Source organism: Poromitra crassiceps, assembly GCF_964638095.1.
Source record: "Poromitra crassiceps genome assembly, chromosome: 9".
Classification (NCBI taxonomy): domain Eukaryota; kingdom Metazoa; phylum Chordata; class Actinopteri; order Beryciformes; family Melamphaidae; genus Poromitra; species Poromitra crassiceps.
The window spans coordinates 51,751,944-51,763,848 of NC_139630.1; the positions used below are offsets into that span (position 1 = coordinate 51,751,944).

Genomic DNA, 11,905 nt, shown 5'->3' on the forward strand with positions numbered 1-11,905 from the left:
TTTGTTTATATCCCTAAGTAAAATGATCTCTTATCAAGACTCCTAGTCTACATGTGTTTTCTGTGTGTGAGTCCTTTTCCGCTTTTTGACTTTCATCTCTGATTACCACACCAAAATTAAGAAGTTTTTGGACTGATGTCAAGTGATGTCTTCTTCTGCTCATCACTTAAGACTGAATAATGACATCACAACTGTTCATTTAAAATGAGTTATTCCTCTAAACCTGGCTTCAAATGCCCCAATTTTTTTGCGCTAGCACCGTTCGGCCCCCAGCAAAACCTGGTAGCGAGGACATTTTTTGTGGCCCTCTCTATCATCAAAGTTGCCCATCCATGGGTTACGGCATGACGACATTTGTTCGGCCCCCGGCAACAATCTGGGTTTCTCATGTGGCCCCCCATGAAAAATAGTTGCCCACCCCTGTCCTATATGGTTACGGTATGCCATATTAGTGGGAAAAACATGCATCATAAGAATGGTATATGAAGAGACAAAGATAACGTGTACATGTGTTTGAATGTTTGTGGCATCTATCTTTGCTCTTGTTTGATAGTTAATTGATCTTGTTTGCTATCAGGGGAACTGAGAAATGTTTCATACAGAAATACAGTCGGTTCATATTGCCAAGATCCCCCCCTGCCTTATATTGTATTTGTTCTGGCCTAATAAAGTGTATCTCAGATGTGACCACATTGGTTCTCAGAGTTGTTTGGGGGGAAAAAATACTATTAAAATATCAAAGCATGCGATTGATATGGAAAAGTTATTCAAGAACGTCTTTGTCTCACATCACGTCTCAAGAACACCAACCATTAGGCCAACCTCACGCTCGCCTGACTTACCTAGCGTGAACCACTCTTAAGTGTTGATGCTTTGTTGATGATCGAGTCTTTGTCCTTGCCCGTGCTACAATGTCCTACCCTGGGGTGGTTGGATGTGATTGTTGAGACATTTGCAGGGAGTCTTTACCCAGGGAGTCTGCTGTGCAGGACCCCGACCCGACCCTGACAACTCTGGGGCTGATGCTGCACCAAAGAGCACTTTCTCACCCTTCATGCCTGGGGGGCTCACCACCCGTCCCCCACATCCAAAATCTGGCCGCACTCTCACAGGCCCTCCACAGAGTTCTGAAGCCCTACAGGCACAGAGGGTAATGATCTAACCCCGAAGAAATGAGCACTGCATTGCACCGCTGCCAACACGGCTACATGATGGATGTTGTCATTCTAGTCAGTTTAATCACATTCACTGCATTCTGTTTGTGAGTCAGAAACACATGATCATGGTTGGATATGGGGAAAGACAAGAGGAAGGTCATATCTGGTTGTATGGGTTCACCAGAAGTGTTGTTAATTTAAGCTGTTTTCTGAGTTTGTTCTGGCCGAGTAAGAAACACATTTCTGGTTCTGTGTTGTATGCATGTGTGTGGTGTCTGCATGTGTTTGTAGTCAAGGTATCAGGCCAGGTCGACGAAGCCTCCCCCGGCAGGAAAAAAAAAATGGTGGGGTAAGTTACGACGAGTAAGTACGATGCTAATCAGCAAGGCAGTGTTTCCTCCTGCTATAGCCGAACAGCGGGTTCTGGCTCTTTAACGCAGGGCCCGGCCAGGCCCAAACATCCTGACGGAGAGAGGCTTTTCCCTTATCAGTCAGGAAACACCGCTCCTCCGCCACATCCTCTTTACAAGAAGCGCGACTCAACCGTTCCCAAAAAATGCAGGAAGACCAGCCAGACTCCAGGATTTGTCAAAAGCCCCTGAATTCCTTTTATCGAAAAAGAAAAATTCAAGAGAACAGAGAGAGAGGGGAGGAGAGGAGAGGAGAGGAGAGGAGAGGAGAGGAGAGGAGAGGAGAGGAGAGGAGAGGAGAGGAGAGGAGAGGAGAGGAGAGGAGAGGAGAGGAGAGGAGAGGAGAGGAGAGGAGGAGAGAAGAGGAGAGGAGAGCCGAGGGGGGACCACAACGAGAAAAATGAGGAACGTGTAAAACAGTCAATGAGGCCCTGGGATTTCATTTATTTATTTATTTATTTATTTCGCACAGATTATGAAAGGTCTGCATCAGCAAGATAGAACATGGGGGTGAGGGGGTGGGGTGGAACAGGGTGGGGTGGGTTGGGGGGGGGGGGTCCAGAGCGCCTTAGAATGGCACCCAGAATAAGACTGGGAAAACAAAGGGCGGTTGAGATGGAGACGGGAGGCGGCGGCTGTTTAACACTAATCCTCCGATACCAGGATGAAATGAAAGCGAGAGGCGACGTCTAGAGAAGGATGGAGACAAGCAGGGGAGTGGGTGTCAGTAAGGGCCGACTAGCATTAAAAAGGGCTGCAAGAGCCCGAACAAACATTTTAAAGAAATAGCACAGACCATTAAATACAATTTTTTCCTTTGGATGATGAAAATTTCAGCTTTCAAAATTATGAACAGGAGCCATCCTTTCTGTTGTCTTTATTAATGAGTCTGATAGTGATTGCATTGATTACCTTCAGGGTGCTGCCGTAATGTACTGTATATGTGTTAGAAATGTGTTTCATCTGCTACTGCACAAGTGTGTCGTGTTTTTATGTCTGACAGCATTATCCAAGTGGCAATTGCGTTAATATAAAAGTGGAACTTTATTTTAAATTAATTGTCTTTCACAAACCTAAAATCAGCATACAGTTATATTTATAATTATTATTTCCATTGTAAAGATTATGATTATATATTATTAAGTACTTGATAAGAAGTATAAACGCCTTTGTCTTCATTATACACCATTTTGTTGGGGGAGAATTGCATAAGAAAATGCCCAACTAAACCTCATTCAATTACAAACTACTGAGGTAAGACTCCCAACTAATGAGAGTGAGAACATATATAATACAAACATTCGAATGGAAAGAGTCGATAATAGCATTACAGTTAGCATTTATGTGAAACATCAAAGGACTTAAATTAGCTTCTAAGGAGCATCTGTACATGCCTCAATGGCAACAATGACTATTGACATTTACAACTGGACAAGTCCATCCGATTGTTCTTCTGTTGGAAATTTCATGACAATTGCAGGTAACATAGTGTTCTGTGTGCATCAGGTAACATAGTGTTCTGTGTGCATCAGGTAACATAGTGTTCTGTGTGCATCCCTGAGGTGTCCATCTCCCTCTCTATATACTTCTCCAATTCTTCTTTGTTCTTCCCTCGGCTCCAGACAATCATATTGCTCTGTAATTGGTTCAGATTTGAACTATAGTGGGATGAAGTTGCCCATTATGCTAATCGGGGGTCAGTTATGAAATTTCCTCATAAAGGTTGCAAAACGCAAAAAGGAAGCTGTTCCCTCATCAGCAGTCAAGAGCAACACCACCTCAATATGTCTCCACCCTCAACCCCTGTATTTCTGTCTTTGATCAGTCACAAGTGTGATGGGTGCTGTAACCAAGAGCTTATGAGATGCCATAGTTGTTGTAGTAGGCCGCCGTCGCGTCCGCCAGCACGGAGATGAGGCTGGGTTCTGTGGAGCTACCGGGAGGAGCGGTGAGCAGAGCAGAGGTGGCTGACGCCACCTGGATGTGTCCTGTAACAGTCATGCTGCCGCCCTGCTCAGGGTGGTACCCGCTCCCGGTGGAGTTTAGGTACTGGTCAAACTCGTCGCGGTCCACCTCGCCCAGAAGCTCAACCTGGCTTAGCTGGTCCAGAGTCTCTAGGTGAGCCTGTGTTTCTGGTGGGGGGGACAGCTGACCCAGGTGGCCCTGGTGGAGCCCGTGGTGAACCTGGGGGAAAGATGAGGTGGCGTAGTAAGACAGAGGAGGTCCATGGATCAGCGCAGTGAGCGCACCACTCCCGCCAGTGTGGGACATGTGAGTCATGTGAGCTAGGTGTGTGCCCCCGCAGTGGAGTTGGGTGTGGGCATAGTCAGTGTGGTAAGGGGGCGGGCTGCCCATGTGTGTCTGATTCTGGTGGTGCTCGTCTGGACAGGAGGCTGACGAAGAGCAGGAGGAAGTGGAGTAATAAGAGGGAACGTGCTCGTGGTCCATAACATCTAAGGGGGACATCTCGGGGGGAGTGGGCAGGCCGTAGGGGTAGGTGTCGAAGCTGCTGCTGCTGGAGGTGGCGGGGTCTCTGAAGGTTCTGACGCTGGGCAGAGCCGGCCCGGGGCTGGGGAAGCTGTTCAGGCTGCCCTCGTCCTTGTCCAGGGGGTGACAGAGGGCTCGGTGGTCAGGCAGCGCGTTCTGATCAGGGGCCAGCCCGCTCAGCAGGAAGCCAGGGTCCACGCGCTTGCAGATGCGTTTCAGCTGCTTCTTACGGCGAGGCCGGTACTTGTAGTTGGGGTAGTCCTGCATGTGCTGCACCCGAAGTCTCTCCGCTTCCTCTACATAGGGCCTCTTCTGAGGGGGAGTCAGGGCCTTCCATGACTTGCCTGCATAAAGAGGAGACAGTCGAATTTTACATTTGAATTAAACATAATTAAATCCTGAATGGGGTTCTTCAGATTGGTTTGTAATTCACACTTAGGCTACACCCTTTCTTTATTTCATGTCTGACTTAATAAGCCTTCTGTAATAATACACCAGCAAAGAGATTTCTATATCCTGGAAAATACATGGAATATTTTTCACAATAATTTTAAAAGTTGTATTATTTCTATTGCTTTGTCAAAATGATTAAGACATATTGAATTTATATGAAAAACATTTGAGTTTTTAACATCATGTTTTCCAAAATGGTGTGCCGTGTAATTTAGCCTACGAACAAAAAGTAGAAAACAGAGGCAACATGAAAAATAATGAAATACATATTTAATACTCCCCCCATACAAACTACCTAACTAAATTCAATTTAAGGTTATCAGTCAGGCATGTGATAATTAATTGACTCAGAAGAAGCCTATTGGCTGTACCTCAAATACAGCCTTTTTATTTTTAAATAGCCTATTTAGAATAGGCTACAATAAGTCATTCTAACATCAAGTGACAATTGAACTAAATATTACATAGCATCTTCATTGTTATAATCTTGAATTGGCAAAAAGATCAAATTGCGGGAGTGCCAGCTTTGGAGATTTGAGCACTAATCCAAGTCATTTCGAGGCCCAGTTCCACACATACATTTTAAACGAATTTCATACAGCCGAGATTAGGCTAAATAAATACCATCATTTTAAAGCATTGCGAGGGTTTGTCACGCACATCAAATTATTCCTAATTGTGAAGTCCCATGTGTTAATTTATTTGTCCTTAGAAACTACAGCCTTCTGAGGGGGAAAAGTTGTTTTGGGTCTGTTCTTAAGTGTGCATTTAATTTTAATTTCGTAAAATTAGCTATGGAGTTGGATATAACTTTGGGAAGTTTTGGGAATTACCCGAGGCCTAAGGCAATAGGCTACATGCCGGCAGTTCGAATATAACAATAATAATAATAATAATAATAATAATAATAATAATAGGCTAATAATAATAATAATAATAATTCTTATTATAATAATAATAACAACAACAATTCGCATGTATTCATATTAAAACTTTCAATAACTTTCATCTCACCCAACATTTTGCTGAGCTCGGCATTGTGTAGGTCTGGATTTTGGACAGCCAGGCGTTTGCGCTCGTCTTTGGCCCAGACCATGAACGCGTTCATGGGCCGCCTGATGCGCGGCTCCGACGCCTTGTCCACGGGAGTCCTGTGCGGTCCATGTCCGTCGGGCACGTCCCCGTCTCCTGTCGGGCACTCGAAGGACTCCGGCCACGACGAGTACGCGCTGATCAGGGCAGCCATCTGCGCGCTCTCGGTCTCTTCTTCAAACTTATGATGCGCTCACTCTCTCTCTCTATCCCCTCTATGACAAGTTGTTTTCTCTCGAAGTTAAATAGACTGAGGAAAAAGAAATAAACGCTAAACAGATTTTGTTTTTAAATCCAGCGGTCTGCTACACACTGACTGAATTGCTAGAGATAAGCTACACTTGCAGGTTTGAAGAGAAACCGCAGATATGCTCAGGCAGCGGCTCGCTCCTCGTCGTGTTATGATTCACTCTTTCCTGGTGGATGGGGGGAGCGCTTTATATTTGAGGAGCAGGTTCCAGGAGAAGCCCCGGAGGACTCTCAGCTCCTCCTTTGATTGCAACTTGAGCCCCGTGAAAGGAAAGAGGGAGAGGGCAACATTTCAACACTATCAACTCCTTAAACTCCTTGCACAACAAAACAACACTTTCAACACATAGGCTATATATCATAACACGTTCTGTGAATTCATAGGACAATTCAGAACCATTCAAATGATTCACTGCACAGTTAATGGGTTAATTGGTTTTGGACACCAATTAACAGCCAATTAAACTCACCAATGAGAGGAAAATTTGACCAACTGAAATCATTATGCCACATCATTGCACGCACTGGAGAAACCCCATTGCTATTTTTTGCACTTCTATTAATGTTCTTGTAGCTACAGTGATGACGAAGACAGCCTGGGGAACTTTCAAATTTTTTCCTAGTTCATAAGGATAGACCTTTTCCTTCTCAAACTTATCCAACCTGTTCTGCACTCCACTGCATCACAGCAAGCCACGCAGACTCGATGACGTCTTGTGATTTCCAAACACCATGCGCTGTTGCAGTCTGCCACGCTGTCCTTTGAATATAAGAACACAACTGGAGACTACTCCATATTTCCATGTTAGACCTGGGCTGATTGAACCTAATGAAATCAAAACTCTTACTCAAAACTTTCCTTTTCAGTATCACAAAAGCCTACGTGTGGGAGTCAGATAGGAAATAGGGAAAAGGCCCATACTTTTTTTAGACCATTTAAGTGCAGACAATTTTTTTAGAACCTCTGAACAAATGTGTGGGTGAGAGGAGAGATAATCAGTGAGTGCACACCACTCTGCCACAAATCAGTTTCCTTCTGTGGCCAGAGGCGGGTGCATATCAAATCCAGGAGTTCCTGTTGACAGGATACTCTTGGGCCGCAGCCATGCAGTAGCTCACACTCTCACACACAAGAGCTGGCACATACACACATATGCACGCACGCGCACACACATGCACGTACGCGCACACACACACGCACACACGCGCGCACACACACACACACACACACACGCGCGCGCACACACACAATCACAATCACAGCTGTAACTGATAGGTCAGCTGTAACTTCCTTATGTGATATTGAGGTATAGAATTGATTAGAGATAGGTGATTTTAACTCTTTATTGGCCTTCTACTCATTTCTGATATTCACTACTAGTAGGCCGGCCCTATTCCCTACTTCCTTCTCTTTTGCTTTCGCCCCAAGGATATACTTACTGTAAGGGATATGAGTATACACTTCCTGCTGTGTTCGTCCAGATGCAACACGGACCTTAAGTTGTGTTACACATCTATGGGTAAGCAGCAGTGCCTCCCCACCCGTCGCCGTGAAGCGTCAGCTCCAGCTTTGTGTGTGAAACTGAACCCCCACAGGAACAGGATACGGCACCTGAAGGCCCAGATTGTGCAGAAGAGAGGCACATCAGTGATATATAGGCGCGCACTTCCTCTTGCTGTTCAGACATGAGTCTGTGCATGTGCAGTGTGTGTGTCAGTGAAAGTCAGCATGTGTGTGTGTCCATCAGAGCCGCAGAACAAGTGTGAGTTTGCGGCGGCGGCAGTGGATAAAGTGTGCATGTAAAGTCCGAGACAGCGGACTGCCCGGGCCATGTGTGGAGCAGGCAGAACGTGTGTAGTAGAGTCCACAAAGTTTCTCACCATAGTTGCATGTTGGAAGTGAACACATTACCACTCAAGAGTTGGGGGGGGGTTTCTATAATGACTAATAGCCCCATTTGTTAAGCGTTGTGTGGGTGGGAGCCGTATCAGCCGGCTGTTGTCCAGCCATTCAGTAGCCTACAATAAGACATGTGGGTACTGGAGACCTATGAAGGGGGTTTACTTTTTGTGCTGTGTGAAGCAGAATGTAAAGCGAAATTTCACTTCCACGCCATGATTTTTAAGCAAAGCATCTCCAAATCAGTTTATCAACAGTCATTATTCTATCGTGCTTTATCTGGCTCAGGGATTTATTGCCACCATCAGTGTGCGACTGTTTATTTTAAATACAATTCCATCGATATCAGTACACCGGTATGTAAGCGAATGACTGAGTCCCGAGTGGTAGCGAGTAGGTTGGCTAAACTCATCCCCCAGTATAAAGGCCCGTTAACCAGCTCCGCTCTTGGCGTGGTGGTTAGGTGTGCGCATTGGAAGCGGGAGGTCGGTGGATCGAATCCCACTTCACCCCTGGGCAAGCCCCTAACAATGGGTTGCTGCCAGTCCTGTCAACACAACACAGGTTACCTGTAAATAAGCAAATTTACTTATTGTATTTTTTCCCCCAACGCTTTCTTTGAAGGGGTGTGTATAAGACTGACATGACACTGTCATAACCATGACATCTGTCATGAACATGAAGGAGGCTTTATGAATGTTTATTAAGTGTCATTCAGTAAATTATGTTATTGTTAATGCAAAGTTGACATTGTTTGAGATGCTTGTGTAGGAACCCTGATAACCTGTTAATGTCTTTGTTATTTATTGTCAAGTTGTCATTAGACAACATAACCTGTCAAAACTTTGACAGGTTATGTTGTCTTGGATAATGTCAAGTTGTCATAATGAAGACATCAATGTCAACTTTGCATTAACAATGACATAATTTACCGAATGACACTTAATAAGAGTCCTAACCCTTCATAAAGCCTCCTTCATGTTCATGACAGGTGTCATGTCATGGTGATGACAGTGGCATGTCAGTCTTATGCACACCCCTTCAAAGAAAATGTTACCAAACATTCTGACTACCGTAATCTAAAGTAAAATTATCTTCATGAAAATCAAACAGAAATTTGGCCTGAGAGGAGTCATGTGACATGGAGAGCCAATCATGCACATTGACACAATGCATTTATTTGCAGTAACCCAGAGCTGTGTAGATAGAAGAGTTCCGACATCTCCATTCACTCCAATGGACCAGTTTTTTACTCTCAAGAGTTCCAGGAAGTAAGGTCCTGGATTAAGCAGCACTGTCGAGTTTCAGCAAAATAGACAGTTTGTGTTGTACTCTGAAAGGGTTTTTCCCCCCTTGAATCAAATTGTACATTATCAGCTTTATTTTAGCATGCAAAAGTAGCGCGAGACCCATTCCTGGCTGTTCATTGGCTAATGAGTCTCACATTTTGGTCCTCCGCTGACGCCACTCTCTCTCTAGAGGACACTACAGTAACCAAATTCCCCAATCAAAGTTTCATCCAATCCTTTATGGTCCCTCAAAATAAGCATCTTATATACTATACTATAATAAGGTGGCCCGGTTCTGCTGTGCGGTTAGTTGCAGGGTACACAATTGCTCAAGTGACGACATCCCGATTAGTTGAATGGCATCACTCATGTCATCGCTCAAGTGACATCACACAGAGTGACATCACTGATGACAAGACTCGGCTTGAACCAGATAAACTCAGGTTGAGCGTGCAAAGCTAAACACATCAGTTGACATGAGTTTGGTGGTTCCACTCAAAAAAAGTGCGCTCATGGCACATCCTCTCCAGAGTCTCCACCCTAGAAATTTGCACGCGGATTTCTAATAATTTTAATGTTTAGCAACTGTCATTAAAGAATTTACATTAATTCAATTTCTATGCCTAATGTGTTAAATGATCTACAACACACCTTGAAGTGTCCCTGCAACTTTAATTCATTTGGCTTTAGTAGTGGAAAAATGGTGTCACTATCATTGACTGTATGTCACTAGGTATAAAGACAAACCTGGCATGACATTTTAGCATAGTCAGGCTCAATTTGTATTTTATTTTTTATTTATCAAATTAAGACTTAGATATTGAGGAGGAATACTTTTTGTTTTGATGACTAAGACTGGGTAGTTAGTTTCCTTTTTCCTTCTTTGACTCATAACACCCACTCCCATCTCTGAACAAGACGAGCTTGTTAAGAGGTTTGGCTGTCACGTCAAACAGCAGCATTCCATTACCCCATAAATCTAATTCTGCTGTTGTGAAAGCCATTTTACCTGTCAATGTTACTGTGTGCGCGTGATATTTTTGTCTACTTTCAAATACTTTTAACACAGTTCATCAGCTCACATACTGTATGGGAAATGGTACTCACTGCTCAAACGAAGTGAATGCATTCTTTCAGAATTCTCACAATATTCTTCGAACGTAATCTACCAGCACTGCCTAATTCAACAAGAAAGAAAACAAGCCAGTTATTACTGAAAGAATAAACAAGTATGCATAGCCATTTGGATTTGATTTATTTAAAAAGGGACTCGATCTGGTTAAGAAGCTCCAATGTCAAAGATTTGTCCACCATGGTGAGTCAAACAACACATTTGTCACTTAATTCATTTTCTGTTTCTGTTGTGTTCAAAACTTACTGGACAACTGAAGAGTTTCAATTCAAAATGAGACATCCACCAATTGCTGGCTAGAAAATTAAATCCCCTTTGGAATATTGTTTAAATAAACTAATATTAATGCATGTAATAAGAAGGTCACAGTCCAAATAATGACATGATTTTTGATATGTTGAGTAGTTCACATCACATCATTTCCAAAATGGATTTGGAATACATCATGTTGTACCCTTTATATTTAATAATGCACATATTTATAGATTTCCACCATGATTAGTACATACAGTAGTCTCACATCTGCAGTTTCCTGGTTAAAAATATGGCTACTTATGAGGACTTTCCTATCAATACATTTGAGACATTGTGGACTGGAGGCAGTCCTACAGAAATGTGTCATTTGTTAGATGCCGTTGAGCATGGAACTTAACACGTCAACTACAGTAGAAGACTCTGGTTGTACTGTGCATCTTCCAAATGTGAATGGGTTTAAATCCTTTATGTAGCCTTTCCTTTCCCTGGCAACTTCCCTCCTCGGCCACTGTTATAAAAAGTGTTCTTAGGTCGCTTTCACATATAAGCTGGTGGACTCATTTGCGATTTGGGGGGGTGAAGTTATACATTGTTGCAATTTTAATTTGGTCCGGTTCACTTTCACACAGCAATTTGTCAAGCGCACCAAACTTTCTGAACAATGTCACGTGGTCGAAACAGGCACTCGTCTATTGGACAGAATAGAGAAGGGAAATCTCTCCTCTCTTCAGCAGGCTTCTTGCCTGGCTGAGGGCTGACTGAACAACACAAGTGAATCCGCAAAACACAAACCATGGAGCAACACCACCTGCAATATTGGGATTTCTGGTTTTACTTTGGTGTTACTATCAAATAAATATTTTACAAGAATGTGCCGAATATGAGCAGCAGATGAGGCAGCGAGGCAGTACGTCCCGAAGGAGAAGGAAAGCCAGCTGTTGAGAGACAACAATGTGTTGTTGTTATGACAACGTACGTCACGCGGCGTGCAGGTACTGTACACGTGTGCGTGCCACAGTGTTTGTTTTGCTCACTTCTACTGTCTTCTACTCATGATGCACTGGCGCTTCCTATTTGCTCTTGTGTTTAGTCCGGTTTGCTTTCACACAACAAACGAACCGCGCCAAGGTTCACTTGGAAGTCAACCGAGACCCACGTTGTTCAAGCGGACCAGAGTTTGCTTGTTTGTTCCGCACCAGAGTTCGTTTGCGCTTTCACACCACCCCAAACGAAGCGCACTATCCAAGGAAAGGAAACCTGGCGCGGTCCAAGTGGACCAAACAGCTTATACTGTATGTGAAAGAGAGTCAAGACCTTAATCATCTTTCCTGGTTAAATAAGGTCTAGAAAGGAGCTGAGAGGTTGTCTATGCAAAAACAAATCAAAATCACAGATTATTAAAAAAAAAACCTATAGGATGCATGTGCCTTAACAGCCAGCTTTATAGTGGATATAGGAGTACCAAGCCCCCCCGAGGCGAC

General features: G+C 43.8%; 1 protein-coding gene across 1 annotated transcript; it reads right to left on the bottom strand.

Moving 5' to 3' along the window:
* Nucleotides 1-3,423: 3,423 nt before the first annotated feature.
* On the bottom strand, nt 3,424-5,879 carry sox7 (SRY-box transcription factor 7). The gene is made up of 2 exons (XM_083643290.1): nt 5,522-5,879; nt 3,424-4,398 (listed from the first exon to the last, which is right to left on the bottom strand). Exons 1-2 carry the CDS (start codon nt 5,751-5,753, stop codon nt 3,425-3,427), a joined length of 1,206 nt encoding a protein of 401 aa, XP_083499416.1. The 5' UTR covers nt 5,754-5,879; the 3' UTR covers nt 3,424.
* Between the last annotated feature and the right edge of the window lie 6,026 nt (nt 5,880-11,905).

Excerpts from the sequence above, each read along its gene's own strand:
- sox7 (XM_083643290.1), bottom strand. The coding sequence starts at position 5,753 with ATGGCTGCCCTGATCAGCGCGTACTCGTCGTGGCCGGAGTCCTTCGAG. Across the intron at positions 4,399-5,521 it reads CGAGCTCAGCAAAATGTTGG|GCAAGTCATGGAAGGCCCTG; the intron begins GTGAGATGAAAG and ends CTCTTTATGCAG.